The sequence below is a fragment of the Marmota monax genome, unplaced genomic scaffold (assembly GCF_021218885.2).
Source record: "Marmota monax isolate L192 unplaced genomic scaffold, Marmota_monax_Labrador192_F-V1.1 WCK01_AAM20220418_F8-fsc00152, whole genome shotgun sequence".
Lineage (NCBI taxonomy): Eukaryota > Metazoa > Chordata > Mammalia > Rodentia > Sciuridae > Marmota > Marmota monax.
The window spans coordinates 3,250,583-3,263,660 of NW_026694348.1; the positions used below are offsets into that span (position 1 = coordinate 3,250,583).

Here is a 13,078-nt window from a genome sequence, read left to right on the forward strand (position 1 = left end):
CACTACCCCTTGTTCTTTGTACAATCATTGTTACTACTTTAAGTTTAACTTTGTTTCCAGTCTCCCCCCCCCCCCCCGCCCCCCGCAATTAGAGGTTGAACTCAGGGGCACTTAACCACTAAGCTTTTTTATTTTTTATTTTGAGGCAGGATCTCACTAAATTGCTGAGGCTGGCCTTGAATTTGTGATCCTTTTGCCTCAGCCTCCCAAACCACTGGGAATATAGGCATGCACCACCATACCTGGATTCCGGTCCATTTCTTATAAGACTTTTGACGTAGATATTTATTCATGATCCATATATTTATACAGTAAGGCAGTGAGGATCTGGGGATTTTTGTTTGTTTTTTTTAGTTTGTAGTGTTGAGGATCAAACCCCAGTATCTTACTCATACTAGGCAGATGCTCTTACCATGAGTTACATCTCCAGCCGTGGGTTTACTTTTAATTTATATAGTAGGATCATACTGTACATAGGCTGTAACTTGCTTTTTTCACACAGCATTTTTTGTGAAATTTTTGAACACACTTTTTCTTTATATAAAAATTCAACATATATAAAGAACGTTTATATTATGTGTTATGATCAGATCAAGATAATTTGGCATATCTGTCATTTCAGACAATTGTCATTTCTTTTTGTAGGGACCATTCAGAATTCTCTTCTACTACTTCAAAATATTCAATTAATTGTTGTCAACTGTGGTTATTCTACTGTGCAATAGGACATTAAAAGTTATTTCTCCTGCCAATTGCAGTTCTTTAGCCATTAACCATTTTCTCTCCACTCCCTTCTTAGGTTCTGGTGACCACTATTCTATTCTCTACTTCAGTGAGATCAAGTTTTTAGCTTCCACATGTAAGCGAGAACTTGCAGTTTGTGTTTTTCTGTGCCTGACTTACTTCATTTAACATAATGTCCTTTATTCCCCATTTATATTACTGCAAATGACAAAATTTTACTATTTTTTTTATGAAGATAAACCCACATTCTTGTCCAAAGTGATTAAACATGCTCATCAGCAGTGTACAGGAGTTCTGTTTTCCCACAACTTCATTAATACTTGGTTTTGTTAGACATTTATTTTTGCCTGTATACTTTATAAAATGATATTATTAAGTTGGATTTTAAACCTCACTTCCCTGATTTTGATGAATTGAACATTTCATTCATGTTTCTTCTTTTTGGAAATGTCTATTCATTTCTAATGGATTACTAGTCTTTTTCTTATCATAAGAATTTATACATTCTGAACACAAAAATTGTTCAGTTTTGTGTGATCCAAGTATTGTTTCTCAGTTTTTTTAAAACATTCTAAATATTGTTTCTCAACCCTGTCACTATCTTCACTCAAATTCTAAAATTTTGACTTTTGCATTTAAGTGTCTAATCCATGTACAAGAAACAGATTTTTGTTTGTCTGTTGAAGCCAGAAATGCATTTCCTCTATTTTCCAAATAAAAAACTATTTTCCCAGCCCTATTAGATTTTCATATATATGTGTGGGAGAGTTTGAGGAATTTTTTTGAACTTCTAAACAAATATTAGAATCAATTTGCCCTTTTTCATTTTTTTAAAAATGGTTGGAATTTTTTTTTTTTATTAACTGCTGTTAAGCTTTTTATTGGAATTGTAATGGATAATTTGGAGAAAATTAGCATCTATAGGACACTGAGTATTCCCCTTCGTCCAGGAACCTGATATCTCTCCTCTTATTTAAATATCTTGTGTTTATTTAAATAAGCTATATATTTTTCTCTATAAAGATTAACATATTTTCATGAAATTTAATCATAGGTTCTTTGTGTTTTTAATACTATTATTACTCATTTAAAAATATATTTTCCAGGGTCTGGGGTTGCGATTCGGTGGTAGAGCACTTGCCTAGCATGCATGAGGCACTGGGTTCAATCCCTGGTACCGCATAAAAATAAATAAATAAATAAACAAATAAAATAAAGGTATTGTGTCCATTTACAACTAAAAAAATTTTTTTAAATATATATATTTTTTCCAATTTAGTTGGTGTATTGAAATGAAGTTGATATTTGGATATTGATCTTACATATAGCCACTTTATTGAAATCTTTTATGAAGTTTGGTAAACTATATTTTTATATTGGAGATTTTTTTTCCTGCAAACATAAATATTGTAAATACTAACATTTTTGTTCTTTCATCCCAGTCCATATGAATTTCCTGTGTGTTTCATATTTCAATGACTGTGATAGCTAGTACAGTTCATATTAGCGGAGAGGATAGGAGGCATCATTGTCTTATTCCTCAGTGTAGAGTGAGCACTTTAAATATTTTACCATCATCAGAGGACATGCCTATAGGCACATGCCTATAAAATCTCAGTGATTTAGGAGGCTGAGGCAGGAGGATCTCAAGTTCAGGGCCAGCTTAGACAGTTTTAGTCATCTTTTTTGTTGCTGTGACCAAAAGACCTGACAAGTACAATTAGAGGAGAAAAAGTTGATTCTGGGGCTCAAGTTTCAGAGATCTCAGTCCATAGGCAGTTGGTTCCATTCCTTGGGGCACAAGGTGAGGCAGAGCATCATGGTGAAAGGGTGTGGCAGGGGAAAGCAGCTGGAAACATAACACCCAGGAAGCAGAGAGAGTTCTTCTCTACAAGAACAAAATATATACCCCCAAAGTCATGCCCTCAGGGACGCTGTACTCCAGCCACATCCTACCTGCCTACCTTTACCACCAAGTTAATTCCTATCAGGGGATTAATACACTGACAATAATTTCACCTATAAACCTTGCATTATCTCACACATGAACTTTTGGTGGACACCTGATATCTAAACCATAAAAGAGACTCTGTCTCAAAATAAAAAATAAAAAGGGCTGGGGATGTAGCTCAGTGGTAGAGTACCCCTAGGTTCAATTCCCAGTACCATCAAATTATAGTATTGACTGTAATAGTTGCTGTGAAGTTTTGGTACATGTTCTTTATCAGGCTAAATAAATTTGAAACTTTGTAAAGAGGATTTTAAAATTTTGCTTTTACTTTTTAAATCATGAATGGCTAATAAGAACTTTTGATCCACCAATGTTATCATTTTATTTTCTACTTTTATCTGTTAGTGAGATGAATTGCATTGATAAGTTTCTGTTATTAAACCATTCTTACATTTCTGAAATAATTTGAACTTAGTTGTGATAATTCTTTTGATATGCTGCTCAACAATGACATCATTTTTGTAGATACGAACTAATTTTAAACCAAGAGAGAAAAGAAGTTATGTATGTTTGTTGCAAATAAGGTCTTTTCAGAGTATCTTTATAAGGTGGTCCACTTTACTACAGGGTGTGAGAATCTCCAGATATTAATGTAGGTAGTAGCTGATGAAGAAGAAGGAACACTGGAAAATTAAATTAGTTGTTTTTTTAAGGTGATGGGGACCAAACCCAGGGCCTTCTGCATGCTGGGCCAGTGCTATACCATTGAGCTATGCCTCCAATCCCTACAAAGTTACATTTTAATCTCATTTTGTCCTTCTCTTCACCTGAGAGAACTAATAAAATTACTTGATTCATGTGGGCCTTATCTTTCTCACTGAATTTCTTTGAGACTCAGAGACATGTTGGCAACTAGCCATGTGACTTCACTTGCTTTACTATTAACCTGTCATTACCAACAAACATTTATTTATTAGAAACTAAGGACAAAGCAAAGTCTATTCCTTAAGGAATTTCTATTCTGGGAGGGGCAGAGGTAATAGTTTATTTATGTCTTGAAACAAAATGATTTATCTTATCCTCTATAGTCTACACTGGTCATGATGTATGGGGAGAAGGTAGGGTGCCAAGGAGTCCTTAGGGTAGAGAAAAGGGAAGAACAAGTTCCCGATTGCATATGATCTCAATCTCCTGAAAGGTGGCCATGAATGTCTTCATGAACCTTCATGAACCAGTTATTAGCAAAGGCCTTAGACTTTGTTCTCCAGTGGCCTTTCTGGGTTGGAAATTTTGTCTCTTTGACCTCAGGACTGTGTCCCCCTTTTCAAAGACTTTACAAATAATTTCATGCTTAACCAGTTTGTGTTCCTACCTCTGGCCTATGGACCTTGGACTCTTTTGTTCTAACAGGCTTAAGGTTGTGAGTAATAGAACAGAATCTTCTTGGTTCTATTTAAGTAATACCAGCATATTTCACTTAGAGAAAATGATGATATTGACATTAATCATAACAGAGAATTAACCTATTAACTTTGTTTTTTATGGAATTTCTCAATTTATTGTTACCGTAAATAGATTTTTAAATTTCTAGACAATGTAATTTCTAAGTGCATTTTATTTGTATCTTATTTCAGTGCTGGACCCAAAGGAGACAACATTTATGAGTGGAGGTCAACTATATTGGGACCCCCTGGATCTGTCTATGAAGGAGGGGTGTTCTTTCTTGACATTACCTTTTCACCAGACTATCCGTTTAAACCCCCAAAGGTCAGTATGAAGTGTTCATCCATTTTTAGCAATATGTATTGCTATATGTGTAAATATGTACTCTTAAACACTAGGAATATATGTTAGTATAGACAACTTCCTGAGACTAGTAGTATGTAAAAGGAAACAACATGAAAGCCCCAGCCCAACATAAAAAATTATACACTACTCCCCTGTCCCATCTTTTAACTCAAATTTTATTGCTTTTTTCTCAGTCTTTCTCATTATCTTCTTTCTGTGGTACATGTTTTGTTTTAACCATTATTTTATTTATTTATTTTTATGTAGTGCTAAAGATCAAGCCCAGTGCCTCACATATATAAGGCAAGTGCTACCACTGAGCCACAACCCCAGTCTTGGTACATGTTTTAATGTAACAGAAAACACCATGTTTTATGGGTAGAAATAGGGAAATGAAGTTGGGCCAAGGTCAACCCTAGAACCCAGAGATCCAAACATATCCTGGAGCTGGAGTTAGAGTCGAGCTTAGAGGTCAGACTAAAAGTAGAAGCCTCATCAAGGCAGTTTATAGTACCCGTTGTGAAGCTTTGATGTGTCCCCAGTTCAGCTGTTCATGTGAAGTGTACATACATGTGCTAGAGCAGAAAATACAACCCATAGAGACTAAAAACTTTGCAGAGAGATATTTATGGGACTGGGGTTGTAGCTCAGTAGTAGAATGCATTTTTAGCATGTACAAGGCCTGGGTTCATTCATTCCCCTGCACGGGGGGTATGGGGTGGAGAATACATACATACACATGGGTGTGTGGGCACGCATACGCACACACACACACAGCCTATACTAGCCAATTAGTAAAACTGATTAGTGAAAAAATGTTTGAGTCTCTGAAGAAAATACAAATAGTTCAATATAATCAGAATAGAAAAGCTTTCAGTTAAGATGAGATTATATACTTTAAGAAGTCTTGACATTCCTCTCTAATGCTGGTAAGTCAGTAATTAACTATTTTGAATATTATCTCCATTCACATTTTTTTCTCCATTCTGGCAGTGGAAAAAATCCAGAGGACACTTATTCTATATATTGGTTACTAAGAAAGAATTCTCATGTGTCCCTGACTTAACTGTTCAGTACAGAGGGAAATAAACTTTGAGTTGCAAGTTGGAGTAAATAATTATAAAACACAAGAATAATACCCTGCCTTCACCCTAACTTTCTGAACTTCCTTGAACCGTTTTTTCCCTCTGCTCTTTCTTTCTTCTTTCTGTGTGTTCATGTGCTTACAGTTTTTTTAATGCAAAATCAAGAAGTAGTAACTACAATTATCCTTACATATAAGATGAGGAAATCATAGCACAGAAAAACTAAGTAACTTGTCCTGCATTATGCAACAAGCAAATCATAGTGTCAGGATTGTGACTTGGAAAATGAGACCCCAAAAACCTTGATCTTTACTACATGATATAATATGTTTATCCTAGTTGACAGGGCTGGTGGCACTTACGACCACTCAGAGCTTGCACTGGGGAGGTTTTCCATGACAAAGCTATAATGAATCTAATACTTATTTTCTCTCTTTACTGAATGGGAACCTAATATCTTCCCATTCTACTTTTGGCCAGCCCATAGGTCACCTGGAGTAACTGTTGCACTTCAGCTCTCTTTCTCTATCATCCTCTACAGTAAAGGATGTATAGAGTGAGGAAGAAGAGGGAGAACTTAGACCATACCAATGTGCTGCTATTCAAAAGCAGACTGTCTAAATATGGGTCCGATTTTTCTCACAAAGAATAGAAATCTACTTCTGTAATTGAACTCTCCTGTTTCCATTTTTGTTCTGTCCAGACATCCAGGATAAAGTCTAACCCCAGCCCACACCATAGTCCCTGATACATTTGAGGACAGATATCACATTCCTCTCATGCCCTGTTTTTATTAGTAAACGTCTCCAGGACAGCTGTGTATAGTGGAACAGACGTGGTCACTGGAGTCAGAGTTCAGCAGATTCTTGGTTAGACATTCTAGAAACCCTTCTAAGTCTCATCTGAGTTTCTACACCTGTGGAAAGGGAACACCTAAGGAAAGCCAGGATGTTCCCCTTCCTAGAGGAGAAATGAATTGGCACAGCTGATGTCCAGCACAAGGCATGACTTGAAAAAACTCAAGAGTGCTAACAACTCCCCTTGGCTATTACTGTCTGTTCTTCTTAAAATGAGCATTTTAGAAGTGAATGAGGTATTCCAGACACAGTGTGATTAGCTCAAAGTTATAGACAGTATACTCCTAAAAATGTCTCCTTATGTTTACAAGAACCTCAACTTCCCCCAGAGTATGTTAATTCTTTGCTTAAAATCCATCAGTGATTCCCAGCTTGCTAAATAAAAGCAATAAAATAAAATTAAAAACTATGAAACTACTTTGTCTACAGCATAACTTTCAAAGCCATCATCTGTCACTCTTTACTCAAATACTCTAAGCCTGCTCCTTCCACAAAGTTTTGCATTTGCTCTTCCTTCTTCCAGCATTCATATGCTCCCTACTGCTGAAAATTCACGACTCATTTCATTACTCCTTCAAGTCTCCTCTCCAGTGTCACCTTTAAGAGGGGCTTTTGCATGACAAATCCCAGCCTCCTTAGTTTTCCTGTGTTTCCCACCACTTCCATTATATTTGATCTTTTGCTGTAGCACTTGTTCCTTCTGATATTATGTATTTGTTTATTATGTTTCCTTTTCTCCAGTTAGCATATAAGCTCTGTGAGTTCAAGGACTCTGTCTATGTTGATATCCCTCCTATATCCCCATCATGTACAACAATGCTTAATTAAATCCGTAGGCATTCAGTAAAAAATTGTTGAATTACTTTAATCCATGTAGCTCTTCTATAAAGATAAATGTTGATTACCCACGCTTTGTGGGTCAGAAAACAGACCAATGGAGATTAATTGGAACACAAACCACATAGAAAACAGTAACAGTAACTGGAATCCAAACTCAATTCTAAATTAGGCCTTTCACTCTCCATTGATAGAGAAGATTTAAATTGTGTGTGCTCCTAAGAGAAGGAACACTTATTCTTAGGTTTTATATTCAGTAGCAGTGCTGGAATCCAAACTCAATTCAAAATCAGGCCTTTCACTCTCCATTGATAGAGAAGATTTAAATTGTGTGTGCCCCTAAGAGAAGGAACACTTATTCTTAGGTTTTATATTCTGATTTTAATTAATCATATGAGATTATTTTCCAACCAAGTTTTTGGTAGAAAAAAAAGAGGTGATATATAAAGAAGAAAGAATGTTAGAAGACATCTTGAGTAACTTTCTCTTTTTCAGTTTTGCTAAGGGTCCTCTTTCAACTGACAACTTTTTCTCCAGTGTTTCTGATTTACAGAGGCTGAGGAATTGAATCTGTGTTGAATAGTAGATACTGATTTCTGGATTTTTCCAGCCCTAAGTTACTGGAGAAGTCATTTTATGTTTAACAGATTATTTTCACACTTATGTCAAAACAGACATTCTTAGTACCATGAATGGGCTAAAGTAAGGCATTTTGTATGTAATAATATTACTTTTGATCTGTGCTCCTTTTTGATAAATCCTTAAAAAGTCATGCTATCCTTTAATGTATAAAATTCGAAATAAAAATGATGATTAAAAGTAGACCAAACTGTGTCATCATCTTCATGCTTTTAAAATAGTACACATCATCCTATATATGTGTGTAACCACCACCCAAAATTGAATTTTGTGTTTTCAAGACAAAGAATATCATCTTTATTTGGTATAAATCAAATTCAGTATTTCTATCATCTAATAGGAAATCAGCCATTTGTTTGACAGAAAGCTGTTATATTTGTTAAGGATTCCTCTCTCCTTAGCTTTCTATAGTCTTGTGCACTTCACTAGTTTTAGAGGGCTCTTGTCTCCTGTGAAATGTTTATTGCCCAAGACAACTTAATCTGTTCAAGTTGGATCAACTCAGCCACCTATACTTTTTGTTATATAAGTTCTGGTAGAGGTCACGTATACTCAGCTTCTCCTATATATCTACTCACATATCCCTATATGAGTTCTTCTATAAAGGCAGGGACTTCAAACAAGTACTTTATTGTGCCCCTCCGTCCTCTGAGAATTTCTTTCTCTGTGGAATGTGACCTCACTCCAAATTATTACTGTTTATTTATGACAGTATTATTACTGTCAGCATGGAAAAGCCTAAATTCCTTTGCTAAGGATGTTCTTCAGGGATTTAGAACATATATGAACAAAAGAGTCTAGGGTGGGATATTCAGCTGTTTTGGAAAATGAGGCACTTGTTTGCAGTCAAGCCCAGGTAAAGATGGCAGCTCACTTATCAAAGAGAAATGACTGTTCCAAGGAAAGAGCTACGTAAGTGATACTCTTGTCTTCAATATCCCAAATACCAATGAGAAGTGATTGAACAGAAAACAGTGAAAGACTATGAATGTCAGAAAGTTTAAGAACAGTGAGGTGTTGTTGACCCAAATAGCCTTGTAAAGATAAAAACCTTCTGCAAGACTGAGCAAAAAAAAAAAAACCCTCAAATCAGGCTCTTTCCCAAGTTATAAGAAAAGGCCCCTGATGGAACCAGATCAAGACTTGGAATAGGCACCCTTTGTTGATTGTCTATAAATTTAAAGACAAATCAAAATTTTTTATTGTCACCTTGAAAAATGGGATGGGGAAATAATATTCTACATGTAAAAAAATTATAATGTTCTCCACTTTGTTTGAATGTATATATACTTGCTTAGATATCTATACCTGATGTTATTTTGTTTAATCCTGGATGGAGAGTGGGCAGGTCTGATTTCATTTTAAGACTATTTGCAGAATTTCAATTCCTTTTCAATAGGTAATCAAGATGCCTTGATTTTTTTTCCTGCTTTGAGTTTTCCCCCTCTTAGAGTTGGAGCTAGATCTCTTGTTAAGGTAGCACCCCTTTTTAAAAAAAAGTTTAATGTTATGATAATTTTATTATTTATTTTTTAAAGTTTCATTTAATTTTAGTTTTTTCCCTATCTTATTTTTAATTTTTTTAATTGATTTTTTAAAAATAAATGACAGTGGAGTGCATTACAATTCTTATTACACATATACAACACAGTTTTTCAAATCTCTGGTTGTATATAAAGTATGTTCACACCAATTCGTGTCTTCATACTTGTACTTGGTACCATCCTTTTGTAGACTTGCTCAGGCTGGTCCAAGGATAGTGAGGAAGAGAGAAAGGAATGTTCTCAGTTCCTAGTTGGCCAAGATCAGAGTCTGTATGTAATCATGGCTTCTCATTGAAATAGAGAAAAGACCAAATGGGCTTTTGCACGGGTATTGTGCTAGTCTTGCCTTGTAAAAAATTAAGGAGAAACAAAGTCAAAAGGTAAAAATGATAAACAAAATGGATCTATGATTCATACAGATACAGACATTGTAAGCCATCAGGTAGGTATGTTTCTGTTATGGTACTAGTATGTTAGCAGAACCCTGCCAAAATTTCTTATAGGTTGGTTGCCTTATAAAATATCTAGTTTTAAGGCTAATTTGTAAAGTAAAGGTTGTTTGAGCCCCTATTACTTTCTAGACATTTGATATGTAAAAATAAACAAGATATAGTCCCAGGAGCATGGAGATATGAACAATAATTAGGAGTTAATATAGTAGTTCAGGCCAGAAAAGAAGTAAGGCTAAGCTGTGAGGGTAAAAATAAGGGCAATAATACGTGAATTCTTTTTAGATTCCTATATTAAATAAATACGTATTTATTTATTATTTATATATCACTCCAAATACTAAACACACAGAAGTGAACAAGAGTTTGCCCCTTCTTGTATAGAGTTTACATTCAAAACACAATACAACAGGATACTCTCAACTTTGACACAATGAAATTTTGATAATTATGTGTTATAGAGGACTATCCTTTGCAGTGTAGAATACATAGCAGAGTCCCTGGCTTTGACTCCACTAGATACCGGTTGCAGTCTCCCCTTCCCTCTTGTGACCCAAGTATATCTAGACACTGTCACATATCATCCATATCAGTCCATATAGCAACTGATTTGAGACATGTATGAGGATTTTCTGATCTAAATTACAAGATGGGGTCATGTTAACCTATGAGGAACTTGAAGGATCTGAGTGAGATATATTTATAGGTCTGGAGTTCAAGTGAGTAATTTGAGTTAGTAGATACAGATAGGAGTTAAGACCTTAGAATAAGTTTCCTTAGAGAAGTTTACATTTTTTAATCGAAAATGAGTTCTTGAATCTTTAAATCCCAGAATCGTGTTTCCCAGAGGATAAAAGTAATCATTGAAAAGACTAAAAAGTGTCATTTTTTTTCATTATGTTCTCAGAATTTGGAAATTGAAAAGTTATTTTTCATATAAAGTATTTAGAGCTAGAAAGCTTACACAATAATACCTCACAAATTATCATGTTCTTCTTATGCAAAGAAAACAAACTTACTTATTGTTAATTAATCATGAAAGCATGAACAATGAAACCAAATAATCCCTTCAAATACCTAAATCAGACCTAAAATAGGCCTGTAAGGCCTGTAAGTAAAGTGAACTTCTTCAGGGGCAAACTAAAATGACTTCTTTCAAGCTCTCCTTGAACCTTCTGACTTTACAAGAAACTAAGATTTATAGATATTAAGTAATGTAATAGATCTAATAACTAATAGGTACTTAGTTCAGTATTAGAATGCCTGGCCTCCTGATTTGCTACCCAGCAACCCCTCTTTTCACATCCGACTAAGCTGTGAGATGGTCTTGCTAACCACATAGTAACTCAGTTTATTGCCAGCAGCTATGCTTTAGATTACCCCTTGCTTCTTCTTCTGTAGAGAAATAAAACAAGTCTGTTTTGCCCCTGTTCTTATGAAGTTTTTTATTTTGGTATGTATGTACCAAATTATAAGTTGTATCCATACAGTATATTGTATGTTTATGTTTTCCCCTATATTTTTCCACTGATTTATTTAAAACTATAGATTATATAAAACACTAGTTTGTGCAACAAGGAAATAATACATGAAGCAATATGTTTAGTTTAAGTTATTTTGAGTTATTTTCATCTACAATTTTTCTCTCAACCTTCCTTTCTTTCTTAAAAACATCCTTTTTTAATTATTTACTTTTAAGATCAGACTATTTCGTTTTTAAAAATAGTTTTAAATAAGTAATATATGTATGCAAAAAGTTCAATAGCACAAAAGGTACAATAAAATTAAGCCTTTTTCCCCATTTGCTCAGCATTCCCATTGCCTTCCCATACAGTGTTTCCCTACATTTTCATGCTTGCCATAGTGAAGATTGTCCCATATATGTAAATCCTCATTGTGATGTCATTATACTTCATTGAATGTACCATAATTTTAACATTTATCCTGTGGTAAACATAGATTATTTCTAGTCTTTCCCATCCTTTATAATGTTTCACTGATTATAAATACTGTTTTTTTTTTTTTGTTTTGTTTTTTTGTGGACTTGTGCAAAAACTGTGTAGGATAACTTCCTAGAATAGGAATTGCTAGACTGCTCTCCAAAATATTATACCAAATTATACTCCCAACTTAGAGACCCTGGCTTTTCTCTATATCCTTATCAATACTATGTTGCATAAATATTTGACCTTTACTAATCCAATAGAGAGGAATAGAAGTGTAATTATAATTGCATGTCTCTTATTGAAAAGAAATCTTTGCATAATGGTGCATGCCTATGATCCTAGCAGCTCAGAAGGCTGAGGGAGGAGAATTGCAAGTTTAAGGCCAGCCTCAGCAATTTAGCAGGCACTAAGTAACTGAGATCCTTTCTCAAAATAAAAAATAAACCTTATTATTGAGACCAGTGTTCTAGGCCCCTTTTTACACTCTACAAACTTGTAACTTAAATGACACTAAACTCTTTGGGACTTGGTATTTTCATCATAGAAGAGAAGGTTTAATAATCTCTAAGACTGCTTTCATCTTCAACTGTTAGTGATTTGCCACTGCCCTGCCTAAAACTTTGTAGTGGCTTCCTGTTGCACATAGAATAAAACCTAAACTTCTTTCCTTGGCTACAGGGCCTACATGATCTTTCCATGTGCCTCACCACAGTACAGCTATCCTAGGCCTCCTTTTTGTTCTTTAGAACCTTTGGATTTGCTGACCCATTTGCCTTGAATATGTTTAATCTAGTTCTTTTTTTTTTTTTTTTAATTTTTTATTGTTGGCTGTTCAAAACATTACATAGTTCTTGATATATCATATTTCACACTTTGATTCAAGTGGGTTATGAGCTCCCATTTTTACCCCATATACAGATTGCAGAATTACATCAGTTACACATCCATTGATTTACATATTGCCATACTAGTGTCTGTTGTGTTCTGCTGCCTTTCCTATCCTCTACTATCCCCCCTCCCCTCCCCTCCCCTCTTCTCTCTCTGCCCCCTCTACTGGCATTCATTTGTCCCCCTTGTATTATTTTTCCCTTTCCCCTCACTTCCTCTTGTATGTACTTTTGTATAACTCTGAGGGTCTCCTTCCATTTCCATGCAATTTCCCTTCTCTCTCCCTTTCCCTCCCACCTCTCATCCCTGTTTAATGTTAATCTTCTTCTCCTGCTCTTCGTCCCTACTCT

General features: G+C 35.0%; 1 protein-coding gene across 2 annotated transcripts in view; it reads left to right on the forward strand.

Annotated features, from left to right (window-relative positions):
* The window catches only part of Ube2e2 (ubiquitin conjugating enzyme E2 E2), a 311,450-nt gene that overhangs the window by 235,453 nt on the left and 62,919 nt on the right, over positions 1 to 13,078 (forward strand). For both annotated transcript variants that reach the window (XM_046467736.2, XM_046467737.2), the window contains exon 4: positions 4,330 to 4,462. In XM_046467736.2, the coding sequence (XP_046323692.1) occupies positions 4,330 to 4,462 (133 nt within the window). The remainder of the gene's footprint in view (positions 1 to 4,329; positions 4,463 to 13,078) is intronic.